Source organism: Rhinatrema bivittatum, chromosome 1 (assembly GCF_901001135.1).
Source record: "Rhinatrema bivittatum chromosome 1, aRhiBiv1.1, whole genome shotgun sequence".
Taxonomy (NCBI): Eukaryota; Metazoa; Chordata; class Amphibia; order Gymnophiona; family Rhinatrematidae; genus Rhinatrema; species Rhinatrema bivittatum.
Window position 1 is genome coordinate 651,384,623 of NC_042615.1, and position 16,539 is coordinate 651,401,161.

At 44.4% G+C, this 16,539-nt stretch overlaps 1 protein-coding gene across 3 annotated transcripts in view; it reads right to left on the bottom strand.

Moving 5' to 3' along the window:
- ARSK (arylsulfatase family member K) overlaps positions 1 to 16,539 on the bottom strand; it is a 148,568-nt gene that overhangs the window by 107,396 nt on the left and 24,633 nt on the right. For all 3 annotated transcript variants that reach the window (XM_029573073.1, XM_029573089.1, XM_029573081.1), the window contains one exon: positions 2,295 to 2,454. In XM_029573073.1, coding sequence (XP_029428933.1) covers positions 2,295 to 2,454 — 160 coding nt within the window. The remainder of the gene's footprint in view (positions 1 to 2,294; positions 2,455 to 16,539) is intronic.

Consider the following 16,539-nt stretch of genomic DNA (forward strand, 5'->3'; position numbering starts at 1 on the left):
TGCCTGCTCCTCCCCCATCTGCTTCTTGTGCAGCAGGGACGCCACTGTCCGTGGTCATGCTTCTCTCCAGGGCCCTCCTCTAGGGGTCAGCACGTGCCTCTTCAGTCCATTTAAAGGGCCAGTGGCGGGAAAAGCCCATAGCCCCTCTAGAAGTCTTCAGTCTCTTCATTTCCTGTTTCAGCCCTATAAAAGGGCTTCTCTTTAGTCACTCAGCGCCTTCGGATCGGGTTCTACAGTTGTCTGTGCTCTGTTACCGGTCCAGGTCCTCCGTGGTCTTCATCTGTGTAGATGGCTTCGTGTTCAGTGTTCTCCATGTTCTTGGTCTCCTCGTCTTGATCTTGTCCTCCATCGGAGCTCCTTCGTCACTTGTTCCATGTCCAGATGTTACAAGCCCTGATGTTCCGTGATCCAGTCCTGATGTTCTGTAATCCAGTCCTGATGTCCCCTGATGTTCCCTGATCCAGTCCTGATGTTCCCTGATGTTCCGTGATCCACCCTTGATGTCCTGTACCTCTGGTTTCTTGTTGCCACCTTTCCTGGCATGTCATTGTCGTGGTCCTTGACCAGCCCCACAGGCGGGCTGTGTAGGGCACCTCTTGGCACAAGGCCTGCCTTCTCGCCTGCAGCACAAGCCTCCGAGGGTCATTCTTGCCTGAAGCTAAGTCCTGTCTTGGTCCTGTGTCCTGAATCCTTGCCTGAAGCCAAGTCCTGTCTTGGTCCTGTGTCCTGAATCGTCCTGGCCCTCGGATTCCCTTGTGTTTGCTCTGTCCATGTCTAAGACTCTGTTTGAACCTGCTCTGCTCCAGCGTGGTCCTCGACCAGCCCGGCGGTTGGGCTGTGTAGGACGTGCTGCGTTGCAGCCTCAACCTAGTACTTGATCCTGAGTCCTCGTCTACAGTACCTTGATCCTGAACCTTCGTCTGCCCCTGGCCTCCATCCAGTCTGCCGCTTCTTGCCGTTACCCAGCGGCAGGTCCGAAAGGGCTTGGAATGGTCAGAGGACCAGTCAAAGACCACCACTGCGTTGTTAGTCTTCCTGAAGCATGCAGGTTCAGTGGAGGGTCAGCACTTTCAGTCATCCTTGTCTTCGTTCCAGTCTTGTTCTGCTCCGCCCGTGCTTGCATCAGCTCACCTCTCGCTGTGCTCTCGGAGCTCCTCCCTGAGTGGCGTGGCAATCCAAGGGCTCACATCTCCTGTCAGAAGCGACCACGCCTCCGTGTTCGCAACAGTATTCGAAGGCCTCCGCTTTTGCAACAACCAGGACATCTTTGGTTAGCAAACTAATTAAGAGATATACTCTTAACCAGTTGGTTCCATAGGAGCAAAGTTGCAACTGCAGTTGAAATAATAGGTGGCACAGATTAAGGAATCCCTGAAAATTCTTGCAGGTTCCATCTAATTTTTCAGGAAATGTAACCTTGTCATTCTAGTGCTGTTGTCAAGATAACAGAGGATGACTCAGGTTGGGTAGAGGTGGGAGAGGGCTTCTTTTTGCTATTGCAACATCCATGACCTGTTGAATTAGAAGTGTTGCACTTGTAATTAGTTGAGAGCAAAATCAAATAGCAAACTACCTCAACATATACATCATGGCAGGACACATGGAATTTAGTCACCACATATGCAATAAATATGCTATAGTCAAAAAGTCATCACATAGGCTAGACAAACTATAGAAATGCTTTCATTTAGAGCACATATCCTCCTGGAATTTGGGTTGTACTGGGATCTGGGAGGGCTAAATCCACAAGAATGTAAGTAAGAACCCATAGGACAAATACACACAATCTTGAACTCTATATTTGGCTCTGACTGGGACATTGTCCCACTTGAAAACATTTTCTGAAACTGACCTTAACCATCTGGTTCTAGAGGAGGAGTAGGCAATTCCAGTGCTGGAGTGCCAAACACAGATCTGGTTTCAGGATATCCATAATGAATATGCATGAGGTATATCTGCATACAATGAAGGCAGAGCATGCAAATATACCCCATACATAATCAGTGTGGACATCCTGAAAACTAGACCTGTTTGTGGACTGGAGTTGTCTACTCCTCTTCTAGAGAGTATATACAAACATCCTTCAGTGTAACACAGAAAACATTTTTTGTAAAACGTTAAAGGGTTCTACCATAAGTCTTTCTATATTTTTTCCAATTTTCAAAAGAGCTTTTCCCATTCTGTCCCTACAGGAAGAAATATTTGACAAGGCCTAGCCTGCCTGCTTGCCAATGGCATTTACATTCAATTGTTTCCTTGATGGCATAGCATATACTGATTTATATAACACCTACCTAAATGTGTGATGCCCACTGGTATAGTCCTCTTTCCCAAATTTTTGAATGTGGTAGCCATATTTTTGCATAAAGTCCATCCATGTTGGGTAATGTGGATCAAGGCACTTGAAGTTATTCCAAGATTCTGTTAAATGTGTAAAGAGGCCACTCCACATAGCTGGTAAAGCAGTTCATAAATTAAAAGAACAGACAATAGGTTAAACAAAGGAACCACAATTTAAACAGAATATTTCATAGCAAATTACACAGTGACAAGGTGGTTAGCTTTACCATGTTAAATATCATTTCTCAAAAACTTGTCACTTGCCTACTATCGGGCCGATACAGTAAGGTGCAGTAGAAAGAGGTGCATTAGTGCTCGGCGCACCCGCGTTTGCCGCATGCACAGTTCGGATCACCTACCGCTCGATACTGTATTTAAATGGCATGCAAATGCAAGCCGCGTCCAACCCACGTCCAACATGCGTCCATGAAGCGCAATCCATTTTACTGTATAGGCGCTATACAGCGCCTATATAGTATCCTGGGTGCGCCATCCAGGAAGTGGATGGCTCTCCTACAGACCCCGCTGCCTTGAGAGCCCGGTGCCAGCAAGCCCCAGCAGCCGGCGATCGGAGGCAGGGAGCGCAACAAAGCACCCTCCTTCGGACGGACAAGAGAGACGAAATTTCACAGTCCCAAACCAAACCAGCCCAATCCAATCCAAGCCCCAGCAGAGAGAGACGAAATTTCACAGTCCCAAACCAACCCAATCCAAGCCCCAGCAGAGAGAGACGAAATGTAGCCGCCCAGTCCCAAACCAACCCAATCCACAGAAAAAAAATGCTTCTTGCACTTAGCCGCCCAGTCCCAAACCAACCCAATCCACAGAAAAAAAAAGTGCTTCTCGCACTTAGCTGCCCAGTCCCAAACCAAATCAACTCAATCCAAGCCCCAGCAGAGAGAGAAGAAATTTCACAGTCCCAAACTTTCCCCCAGCCCCCGCTCACCTGCCCTGGCCGTGGCCACGCAAGCCCCCAGCAGCAGCAGTAGAAGGGCGTCAAGAGAGAGCGGCTTCAGCAGCCCCGCCAGCGAAAGTGAATACGTGCACGCCTGTAGGTCCAATATGGGCGCCCAAGGCAGCGAAGGCGTGCATGTATTCACTTTCGCCGGCGGGGCTGCTGAAGCCGCTCTCTCTCGACGCCCTTCTACTGCTGCTGCTGGGGGCTTGCGTGGCCACGGCCAGGGCAGGTGAGCGGGGGCTGGGGGAAAGTTTGGGATTGTGAAATTTCTTCTCTCTCTGCTGGGGCTTGGATTGAGTTGGTTTGGTTTGGGACTGGGCGGCTAAGTGCGAGAAGCACTTTTTTTTCTGTGGATTGGGTTGGTTTGGGACTGGGCGGCTAAGTGCGAGAAGCATTTTTTTTTTCTGTGGATTGGGTTGGTTTGGGACTGGGCGGCTAAGTGCGAGAAGCATTTTTTTTTTCTGTGGATTGGGTTGGTTTGGGACTGGGCGGCTTTTGGTGGTAGAATCAGATAATTACATTCTTGTGAATACAGACAGTGCAATGGAATGTATGGGATCATGCTGAGCCTTAAATACCAAGGTTAAAGCTTTAAACTGAATATGCTGAGCAACCAGTGAACCACACTAACGCAAGGGTCAGGGTAGGCGGTAAATTTGTAGGTTAAAGACGCGGCAAGATAGCAGGTTAAAAAGGCAATAGTTGGGGCGCACTTTACTGTATGGGAGGGAATAGCTAATCAGATCGTTTACATACATATACATGCCGCAGGCGGAAAGGGATACCCGTCAAGTTAAAGAAGCGGTAAGGATCGGTAAAAACAGATAGTGAATCGCAGGTTAGACTTACGCAGCGAAATTGTGAGTACACAGCAGGTTAGAAACGGGGTAACTGCGGCCACGCTTTACTGTATCGGCCTGTTTGTATTTATTGATTGATTCTTTTTTATTTTAAGACTTGATTTCTGCTTCACAGTCAGGTTCTCAAAGGGGTACAATAACCACCAAAACATTTCATGGCATGAATTGTATCACTAATATTTTCTATATTGTTTTTGCTTGTTTAGTAAATGCTGGGATTACAAATGGAGTTAAAATATTTTATTTTGGACTTCCAATGGTGATGACTGAAAGAGTGGAAGCAGTTCTGTTTTGCTTCGGAAGGCCACCCCAGGTATTCTTCTTTTCTGCATGCCTGCCAATTCCCCAACTACTTAAAACGGCTGGTAATGTGCTTTGTGCACTGTATGGACAGATATTTGATTTAAAAGATGCAAGGCGATGTCCACTAAGATATCAAAATCTGTGAGAGATACCTCTTATGAGACTCTGGGAATTGGGAAAGGCCAATCTAAGGGGAGATATTATAGCCTATATGGTGCATTCTAAGAAAATGAGGGATGCAGAAATGTTAAAGTTCTCCACACTTCTGGATCAAGAAAATAAAATTTCATATAGCTAATATGACATTTAAACAGAAATTAAAATTAACCACTGATTACATCAATGTGCTACTATATCCATTCGTTTTAGCAAGTATAGTTATAAATTCTGGAACAGCTCCTAGCCAGATTGGTGTGGGATAATACACCCAAATCTGTCATCACTAATGTTGAAGATAAAAAAGGACAACTTTACAAAGAGATTTCTAAAATTACTAAAGCTTTTATAGAATATTAGTGTTCTGTATAGCTTTAATGGGATAGACGAGGCAGTAAAGGCCTCTTTTTTAATGGATTTACGGTTCCTCAGGTCACTCCTGAGAAGCTTCTCTCTCTTAACAAACCAATTACTGATATTGAAGTATTTCAAGCTATAACTAACCGGGCATTGATGGTTATGGGCCCAAATTCTGTAAGATCTTAAAATTTCAGCTGCTGATCCTGTTTAGGACAAGTTTAATCATGCCAGACAAGATGGGGTTTTTTTCCTTGCGAGAAATGAACTAGGCAGTGATCATAGTATCACCAAAAAAAGGCAGAGATTTAGCATTGCCAAGCTATCAGCCAATGTCTTTGCTCAATGTGGATGTCAAGATCTTAGCCACCATCCTGACAATGCATTTGTTAGGATTTCACCTGCTACGCAGCCTTATCCTACCTTTATGACGCCTCCCCACCAGCAGAGGCCTTCAGTATGCTTCATTCACTAGTCTTACTAAGCTCCTCCTCACTGCCCTTTCCACACCCTAGTCCCAGCCCTATGTAACCCTGCCTTGTCAGAAGATCCTTGTTTTATCATGGTGTCGCTTCTGGCTCCATGACCAGACCCTTGTTCTTGCCTTAAGGCCCACAGGCCTTATGCCTTGCCTTGTTTTGTGGCCTACGGGCCTTCTGCCTTGCCTTGAGGCCCTTGGGCCTATTTTACCTTTTCTTTGCCTTTTGGCTGTTGGCCTATTCTCTCTTGTAGCCTGCCTTGGGGCCTATTCTGTCTGTTCCTTGCATTGCTGCGTTCGGGCTTCTGTTTTCTTTGTTTGGTGTTTCCCTTGTCCGCCTTGTCTAATTCCTGCCCTAGCCTGCCTTGTTGGGCTTGTCCTGTCTGTTCCAGAATCCAGGCCTGCCTGTACTAGAGTCCTGTCCTAGCCTTGTTTCACCCTTGTCTTGTCTAGTTCCAGGTCCTGCTTACTATCCAGCTTTGCATTTGTCCTGCCTTACTAAGCCTGCCCAGCCTTGTCTGCCTTGTCCAGCTTGCCAATCCTGCCCAGCCTTGTCTGCCTTGTTCAGCCTGCCAAGCCTGCTCAGCCTTGCCTGCATTGTCCAAGTCTTGTCTCCAGCCTGCCTTGTCCAAGCTCTGTCTGTATGGACTCATCATCATGATGTACTGCCGACACAGAAACCTACTGGCCCCCAGAACCGAAGGGCTCAACCTGTGAGGGAGAGGGTTGGCTAGGTGAAAGACTGGTCCTTGACTTGTCCCGAGTCCTACCTTGCAGCCCTGTGCTGTTCCAGATTTGGTACTGGGTAATCAGATGGGCTTTGCAAAAGGATGCCATGGAGTACGAAATATACTTAAGGTCTTGTTTGTGTTAACTAGTGGGAAGGGGGAAAGTAGTCAAGAATTTCTTAGCCTAGATGCTGAAAAGGCTTTGATAATCTGGAATTATAAATTTTGCAACCTGAATGAAATGGCATAAAGGGATGGTTTGTTGAATGTCTTTGTCTTCTCTGTTCAAATCTGAAGGCTAGGCTTCTGATTAATGGGTGTGTCTGACATATTCCCACTGAAAAGACACACTCAACAGGAATGTCCTTTATCTTCTTTACTATTTATTTTAATGTTGGAACCAGTGTAATGATTGTGAGCCCTTGTACTGTAGCAAGGTTGATGCAGCCTAGTAGACACGTTCTACTGGCTAGGCAGGAGATCTATTGGGAACAGGGCTGCTGGTTTTAAGTAAGGAGCCCATAGTGACGTCATCCGAGAGCGCCAAAGTAGTTTACGGCTGCAGGGCCTTTAAAGCATGTGTGGTTATGCGTGCATATGCCTAAGGCTGGCATGGCAAAGAGGGGGAGCAACATCCTGGTGGCACCCCTGCCGTTCGCCAAACTATGACAGTGTGCAGATCCTTGGCGGTGCGCAGGGCAAGTGCGGCCGTTTGCAGGGTCTGCCTGTGGCCAGCCAAACATAACACCAGTGGCTATTAGACTGAGAGAGAAGGGAATCTTTCAAGGAATTTGTTATTGGTCGTCAAGAATTGAAGTAATGCATGTTAATTGATTACATTCTTCTTTTTGTAAGTAATCTGGTGAGAGACTTAGACTCAATTGTAGTGACCTTTTCCCAATCTGAGCTGGTTGCAGGACTTAGCCTCAGATTTTTCAAAGAAGATTTTATGCCTTTAAATCCCATTTAGAAGGGCTCCATTTCATATTAAGTGCTTGGGTGTCTACATTCCTAATGATATATCTTGTTTGTAAAAAAATTGTTTTAAAGAAAATATTCTATTATGTCCATGCAAAGTTTTGCCTTTGGAAAGATCTGCTAGTCTCACTGTTGGGGCATTGGGTGCTGCTTAAAATGATTATTTTGTCCACATTACTATATAGAATGAGGATGATAATTTGCTGGAATTTCAAGAGAGATTTGACCCTTTTAAGATCGGCTTTGTTGACTTTTTTGTGGAAAGACAGAAGGCTAGGGTGGCATATTTCAAATTACTTCACAGGACAGACTTCAGGAGATCTTGATATTCCAGGCCTGCGGTTATATAATGTGACCTGTCAATTACGGTACATTTTTTGTGGGAGTGGTGTGACAAGGATTATACATTTTGTGTACCTAATTTGGTGAATGACAATCTTTCTGAGTTCCCTTATGGAAATGGTTCATTCAGACAGTAGAGGAAGGTTCAATGAGACGCAAGGGAGGGTTTTTTTGCATCCAGTACAATGTGCCTAGAAACGTTTCGGCTGTTAATACATATGAATTTGAATATTTCTTTATTTATATCTATAACTGATAACCCAAGTTTTAGTCCAGGAAATGAACCAGGCATCTTTTGGGACTAGATTTCTTTGATTCTGAAACAAATATGCTCAAGAATTTCACTCAGTTACAATTAGAATATTATATTCCCCCAACAGCATTATGTCTCTTCTTTATGACTGGATTTGACAGCAATCAAAAATGAAAATTTGTTGGTATTAGAGATGGAGAGAATTGAGAGAGATAAAAAATTCTATTTCCTTATGGTATTGTTTGTGTAAAAATCAGACTAAGCCGGATGTGCTGAAAGACATTGCACATTCATTGCATATTCAGGCCGATACAGTACAGTGCGCTCCAGTGCACGATGGCGATATTAAGTCGGAGGTCCCAAAAGTTAAAAATAATTATTTATTTATTTATTTATTTATTTAGCATTTTTATATACCGACGTTCTCGATACAAATATCAAATCAGGTCGGTTTACATAAAACAAAACAATCGCGGTGAGGCGTTACAATAAACGGAGTTTCAGAACATGAGAATAAATATTAAATAAACAACAGTGACTCATCAAATTAAAAAAAAAATTTTAAATTGGCCCGCGGGTTGAAAACCGGACGCTCAATTTTGCCGGCGTCTGGTTTCCGAACCTGTGGCTGTCTGCGGGTTTGAGAACCGACGCCGGCAAAATTGAGCGTCGACTGTCAAACTCGCTCACAGCCGCCGCTCCTGTCAAAAAAGAGGCACTGGGGACGCAGTAGTGTCCCTAGCGCCTCTTTTTACCACGGGCCCTAATTTGAATCATTTTTTTTCCTGAATTGGGCGCACAGGAGAGCGGGCGCTCACCCGCTCTCCCGCAATTTTTACTATATCGGCCTATAAATTAGAAACAGGCTACGGGACAAGTAACTGTAGATATGGTGCAGAGGTGGTTTGTTGAGGATCATCAATTACTTGTGGAAGGAGGGCTAAAAGAGATGCAATTTAAACTCATCTGTCACTGTTTTATTGCTGCTATAAAAAGACATAAAATAAGGTTTGGAAGAAACTGATATTTGTTTCAGATGTAAGGTAGAAAGAAGGGGTCATTTGTACTAATCATAAGATTTTTGCCTTATAAATTGCAGTTCTTAAGATGCTTAAGAAAATTACAGAAAATATTATTCTCTATTCTGGAATGGAACTACTATTTGGTGAAATTGAATTCCATACTTCAATTTCTAAAGGTACAAAGCTTTTTATTAAGATTGCAGTTCTCCTAGCATGTAAGTGCATTTGATATACTTGGATGGAAGAGAATCCTCCTAGCTGGCACTTATGGCTGGATAAAATGAGTCATATTTTGCAGATGGAAAGGTTGGATGTAATGTTTGAAACTCGCAAAATGCATCCTGATTATTAGAAGGGGTCAAAGTCCTTTTTTGATTTATTGCTTGATGATAGGAAAACAGTTTTGCAGGCTATAGGATATTCAGAAAATTGGTGAGATGTGAAACCTGAGAGTTGTTTGTAGATGTGGGTGTTTAGACAAGGTTTGAATGAGTTGGATACGGATGTCTGATAGTAGGGATGGGGAGGGAAGGGGCAATATCTTAAATTAAAGATTGTACAATGTAGCAGCTCATAACACTAGTTGGAAATTATGCTGTCTTACAGATTTTTTTCTATGCTCAGATAATGAGTTTCTTGAGAAGTTATATATTTACATGGCTTTACTATTAACTGTCTTGGTTGCGAAGCATTTACACATTTCTAGTTGCTCCATGTTTTGGGTTTGCTGTGTAAAGAAACCTTTAAAAAATGGTTATTTTATATTTCTATGTTATCAAAAAGTATCCTAGTTGGAAAAAAAAAAATCTTTGGAAGTGGACTGAACTAGAATAAAAGTAAAAATGTTTAAAAAAGAGTGACACATATATATTGAAGAAAATATTCAGCCACTGCCTAAGAGGGGGCATTTACTAAGATGCATTAGGTGTCCATCATGTGGTATTTCAAATACTTTGCCTTATTTCCCCCCCCCCCCCCCCCCAAGTATGCTAATGAGCTGATTAGGTTGCAAATGCAGGCTAATCAGCTCATTACTAGTCTAAAACATATAACTTAAATAATGCAACTTGCTTCAAGAAATTGTATAATGTGTTATCCAAGTCAAAGTTAGCAACTGAGCTGTAGATATCTCTGGGAGCAGTGGGACGCTAAGAAGCGTCCTGATGCTTCTGGGGCTGTCATATTTTTAAAGGGGATGATGGGCCCTCACAGTGACCCCTCCCTGTTCTAACAAAAATCCTCTCCCACTCCCCTGCCACCCCTTGAGGCAGCCTAAGTGAAAGCAAAATTTTGTAAAGTCATGTCCCTATGCTCTGACTCTGTCCTCCCCTAAACAGAATAAAATAATCCTGGAGACTGCCACCTTTTCCTCCTTTAACCCACTCCAGTCCGCCCCCACCCCCCATGAAGTACCTATAGATTTCTGGTGCTTTACTGGGATCCAGTGCACTCCCGAGGGCTCGTGGTTCAGAGCCACCATGTCCCAAATGGTGCTTGCCAGCCATAGAGACTTTTGCCCTGAGGGTCTTTCTGAGACTGGATAGGGGGGGGGGTTGTCACTGTGAGAGCTGATCGGCCCCTTTAAAATATGGAAGTCCTAGGAGTATTGGGGTCACAGTCACACAATATTTACAGGGGGCAGCAAAGCCATGGTATTTTTCGTTGGTGGTATACAGTACATACTTTTTTACTCAATGCAAAATTAAGTTCTGGAATTTCTTGCCAGGATATGTGACAAAAGCTGTTAGTGTAGCCAGGTTTAAAAAAAGGTTTGGACAAGTTTCTGGAGGAAAAGTCCATAATCCATTATTAAGGTGGATTTGGGAAAATCCACTGCTGATCCCTGGGATAAGCAGCAGGGAATCTATTTACATTTTGGGATTTTTCTAGGTACTTGTGACCTGGATTGGCCACTGTTGGAAACAGGATACTGGGCTTGATGGCCCTTTGGTCTCAACCAGTATGGCAAATCTTATATTCTTATGTATTTAACTGCCAGGGAAGATACTACAAGCCTGACATAGCTTTTTTTCTGGAAATGCTATACTGATATCAGCTTTATGCTCAGGAAGGGCTCTTGGAGCTCTTGATTTTTTAACATGATATAATTCATTGGGCCAAAACAAAAAATAAATTGTTGCAAAACATCTTAAATGGTATATTATACATTTATCTGACCATCATAATAGGCACTACCAGTCGAACGACTTTCTTTGACTTACATTTAATCAGTGGTCTGAAATATCAATGCACATTTTTTAAAATTTTTCAATTTATGCATATAAAACTTATCTTTGTGCTGTTTATCTTCTTAAGGTCAAATGTCTAATAGAGTCCCAAATACGGGCTATGTTTAGAATGGATTCTATGTCAGGGGAAGCATATCTTGAATCTTATAGCACAAATCTATTTTCTTCATATACTCTTGTATAATAATCCGTGACAAGCGACACCCTTTTTTTTTTTTATAAGTAAAATTTGTTGGACCTGCATTTAAAGTTTACCTCTCATGTCAATTTGGAATGTGTTTCATTCCTTGACTTCCATATCATTAAAAGGTCTGATGATTTCAGTACTTCCTGTAACAATGGGCTGGTTGAGGGACGGCCCCGCGAGTGGTCGATTCACCTCAGGACACCGCAAACTACGGCTGCGGAGAGGACACTGCCATAACGCCACCCCCAGCTTCATGTGACATCTTTAGGTGCGTGCGCACCACTGCCCTAAATATATAGACCTTGCTGCGGGAAGACAATGGCAGCAGCACCTGATTACATCACTGCGGCTGGGTATTTTAGGTCTAGCCACGCTACCCTTCGATGCCTCAGCAACAGGTCCTCCTGCTCCTGCACTGCGTGTTGCTATGCTTGTGTCTGTGCTTGCCCTGCTTGTTTTCCTGCCATGCCTTGCTGGGTCCTTGCCTTGTCTCCTATTTTGCGCTGCTTATTCCTAAGAACATAAGAAATTGCCATGCTGGGTCAGACCAAGGGTCCTCTGTTGGAAACAGGGGCATCCTGTTTCCAACAGAGGCCAAACCAGGCTACAAGAACCTGGCAAGTACACAAACACTAAGAAGATCCCATGCTACCGATGCCAGTAATAGCAGAGGCCATTCCCTAAGTCAACTTGATTAATAGCAATTAATGGACTTCTCCTCCAATAACTTATCCTAACCTTTTTAACCCAGCTACACCAACTGCACTAACCACATCCTGTGGCAACAAATTCCAGAGTTTAATTGTGCGTTGAGTGAAAAAGAATTTTCTCCGATTAGTCTTAAATGTGCTACTTGCTAACTTCATGGAGTGCCCCCTAGTCCTTCTATTATCCGAAAGTGTGAATAACCGATTCATATCTACTCATTCAAGACCTCTCATGATTTAAAGACCTCTATCATATCCCCCCTCAGCCGTCTCTTCTCCAAGCTGAACAGCCCTAACCTCTTCAGCCTTTCCTCATAGGGGAGCTGTTCCATCTCCTTTATCATTTTGGCCGCCCTTCTCTGTACCTTCTCCAGTGCAACTGTATCTTTTTCGAGATGTGGTGACCAGAACTGCACACAGTACTCAAGGTGCGGTCTCACCATGAAGCGATACAGAGGCATTATGACATTTTCCATTTTATTCACCATTCCCTTCCTAATAATTCCTAACATTCTCTTTGCTTTTTTGACTGCCGCTTCACACTGAGCTGACAATTTCAATGTATTATCCACTATGATGCCTAGATCTTTTTCCTGGGTGGTAGTTCCTAATATGGAACCTAACATCGTGTAACTACAGCATGGGTTTTTTTCCCCCTATATGCATCACCTTGCACTTGTCCACATTACATTTCATCTGCCATTTGGATGCCCAATCTTCCAGTCTCTCAAGGTCCAGAAACATAAAATATGATTGTATTCTACCCAATTTACTTTATGTTACAATACTATAAACTCCAGTTGAACTCAGCTTGTCTTTCACACCTAAAGGTCCTCTGTACTTATCCCATGCTTTCTTCAATTCTTTTACTATTTTTGCCTCCACAGGAAAGTTATTTGTCAGGGCTGGGCAGGCCGGTGCAAGGTAATCCTCGAAATGGGGCAGTACAAGACTTGAAGGTCTTCTACCTGTTCAGCCACCTTTCCCTTGAGTTGACTCCACAATTTCTGGTGGACGGCAGGACTTCTATGGCAGGGACAAGGCAGGCAGCATTCAAGCAGTCGTGTCCCTGCAGGGGATGAGGCAGGCAGAGATCAAACAGAGTTGGAGTCCAGGCAGAAGTCAATCGATGTCAGCAACAAAAGATCAGATCGAGGAAGGCTGACTGGGAGGCAAGCTGGACAGGGAAATAAGGCTAGGAACACACAGGCAGGAGCAAGGTACACATACAGGCAAGAACAAGGGCAAAACTGGAATGTGAGTGCAAGGCAAGGTACAGACAGGTTAGATAGGCCACAGGGAGGCCTGGGCAAGACAAGAAACACAGACAAACTAGGCCACTGGGAGATCTAGACAAGACAAGGGCAAGAAATACAAGGATTTGGAGAACCACTGGTAGGCCCAGACAGAACAAGAACATGACACAGTACAAACTATGCCCCTGGGAGACCAACACAGGTCAGGAACAAGACAAGGTATATTCAGAAGCAAGGCAAACAGGAATCTTTGGCAATGCAAAATAAAAGCAAAGGGAAGTCAAAGTAAGTTCAGGTGACTCAATGAGGCCCCGAAATAAGAATGAAAGAAGGTTTAATGGGGCTGGCCTTGAAGGCGGAGGTTAGAGCACGATTGAGTACGATTAACTGAGGGCCCCTGCTGGCAAGGGGGCTGCCTAGCAGCCACTATTGTGACACTGTTCCATTTATCCACCATGTTTTCCATGAAGAAATATATTCTAATATTACTCCTGAGCTATCCCTTTGCAGCTTATCATGACTTTTTATTTTAGAACTACCTTTCCACTGAAAAATGGTTTCTTCTTCTGTACCTTTGGAGTCTCTCTTCTCCTCAGTCTAGAGCAGGGGTGGCTAACCTGTGGCTTGGGAGCCACATGTGGCTCTTTCCTATGTAAAATGTGGCTCTTGCCTTCTTGGCCACATGGCAACTGGACAGCACTGCATTGGACAGAGGCAAAGGATTGTAGCAGGAAGCACCACAAGAGAATAGAGCAGAGAAGGGCCAGTCTGCTACAACCTTGTCTCTCCTCCCCCTCCTAACTTGACTGTACTACTAGTTGCTACAGCGACAGAAGGGAGGGGCTGGGGAAAGGGTCAGAGCATTTTCTCTGTTTACCCCTGCTCTATTACTCACTCTGCTTCTTTACCCCCACTCCTATCTATAATCAACAACAGTGGAAGACAGGAGCGGGTGAAGTTGGAGCTGACAGGATAGCAAAGTCAACTCCCTATTCCAGCCCTTCCCTTCTCATCCTGTCCAAACCCCTACCCTATCTGCTACCTGGAGTAGAGGGCTCTTCTCTGGTCTACTGTCTGGAGGGGAAGGACTGGAGTGTACATAGTCCCAGTCCCAGCAGCAAAATATGCCCACATGATTTAGGATTCAGCTGACCTCAGGAGGAGGGGTCATCCAAAGTGCCAGTCAGGCCAGAATAATTTGTTGCAATGGAAAGGGATGAATGCTGACAGGGGATGAGAGGAGATGGGAGTGAAATAGTTGATGAATATTTGGGGGGGAGTAATGAATGAAATGAATGTTTGAAGGAGAAGTGGTAAAAGAGGGGGTGAATGCTTCTAAGGGCAGTGAAATGAAAAGGGGTGAATTTTGCAAGAGCTGAGAAGGAGCTTATGCTGTGGAGAAGATGAGAGGTGAATATTGTTTCCCTCCATGTTTCCTTGAATTCAGCAATGAAATTCCTCTCTAAAGTTCATGCTGCCACATATTCTGCAAAGGTTTGAGGGGACCAGAGCTTGGGTGGAGGAAATAGAGAGAAAGAGAGACGGCTGGGTTAAAGTGTTGTATGAGAGCCTTGGGGGGGAGAAGAGGTGGCATGGGAGAGCCAGGGATGGGGATAGGTGGGGTTAAAAAAAAGGGGGGAAAATCAGTGGAAGAGTGTGAGAAAGCCAGGGGGGAGGATATGTGTGCAAGAAAGTCAGCGGTGGCAAATGGAGGGAGGGTGAAAAAACAGAAATAGCAGGGTGAGGCAGAGGTGGGGATGAGGATGTGTATGAGTGAGAGATCCAGAAGGGGTAAAAGGGAATGGAGGGTGAGGATTTGTGATGAGCAGAGGTAGTGAAGGTAGGAGACAGAAAGCGAACGAGCTAGAGGAGGTGACGGGGGAGATGGGTAACAGAGCCAGAAGGGGGGTGATGGGACAAAGGGGAAAATGGAAGCTAGAGATGTGACTGGGTGGAGGAATGAGAGAGCCAGGGATGGTGATTGGAGAGGGATGGATTTGAGAGAGACACATGTGCAAAAAGGGGTGAATGCTTCTTGGGAAAGTAACTTCAAAAGAGGTGAATTTTAAGGGTGAGGTAGTGGTGTGAGAACCAGAAGGGGTAATAATGGAGGATGCATGAGAGACAGCACTGGAGGGGAGAGATCAGAGGGAGAGAGAGGGTAAAGGTGGTGGGGGCAGGAGAGTTATTGGTGGTAGAAAAAGGGTGAGGAAAGGTGGATAGAGTAGCACATGGGATGGGGAGGGAGGCGTTAAATGCTGGAGTTGCTGAGCTCCTGTTATTGGTCTTGTGGGGTTTGGGGAATATTATGGTGGGATGACAGAGAGTGATAGGGACAAGAAAGCAAAACAGACAGTAGGCAGAGCAAAGGGGAAGAGAAAGAAAATGCTGGTAGAGACAGCTGGGGCAAGGTGGGAGTATTGAGAGAGCTATTGGTGGGGACAATAAGAGGATTGAGGAAGACTGGTGGAGAAAGAGTGGGGTAATTGAGAGACTGAAGAGTCTAGTGAGAACAGTATGAGGAACTAAGAGAGAGACTGATGGGAACAGGATGAGAGGATTGAAAGACTCAGGGAGACAGGGTGGAAGGATTGTGAGAGACTTGATAGATTAGGAGAGAGAATAATAGGAACAGAATGAGATTGACTGGTGGGAATAGGGTTGGGGATTGAGAGAGAGACTGCAAGGAACAGGATGTAATTGAAGGAGAGAGACCTTGGGGACAGGGTGGGTGGACTGTGAGAGGAAAAGATATTTTTGGAAAGGGGGTTCCCCCCAAAAAACCCCCCTCATCTTTTGGAAATTGTCAGGCTCTCTGGTACTGTACATCCTGATTTCTTGGCTCTTGGTGCGTGAAAAGTTGGCCACCCCTGGTCTAGAGAATTCAGATCCTTAGGGATTCTGGCACTGCCTTTTGGGGTAGCTCTTTTCTGGACTTCTCTTGCTCTGACTATATCCTTTTGGAGGTATGGCCTCCAGAACTGAACACAATACTCCAGATGAAATCAATAGCTTGTACACTTTTTGTTTCCTATTGGTTAAACCTCTTTGTGCACCCCAGCATTTTTTTGGCTCTGGCCATTACCTTATCATATTACTTTGCCAACTTGAAATCATCAGATAGAATCACTTTGAGATCTTTCTCCTGTTTGGATGGTATATATCACATCTCTAAATCTCAACTATATGACTGTGCTGTTCTGTTTGAAATATCAGCTGCCAAATACTTGAGCACTCCTCAAGCTTTCTTAAATAGCTTTTCATTTTGTCTACTCCATTCAGTGTTCACTATGTTGCAGACAAACCTTTCCCATAAACCCTTCTGCAATGTCACGTATAAAAAAATATTGAACAAAACCTGCCAA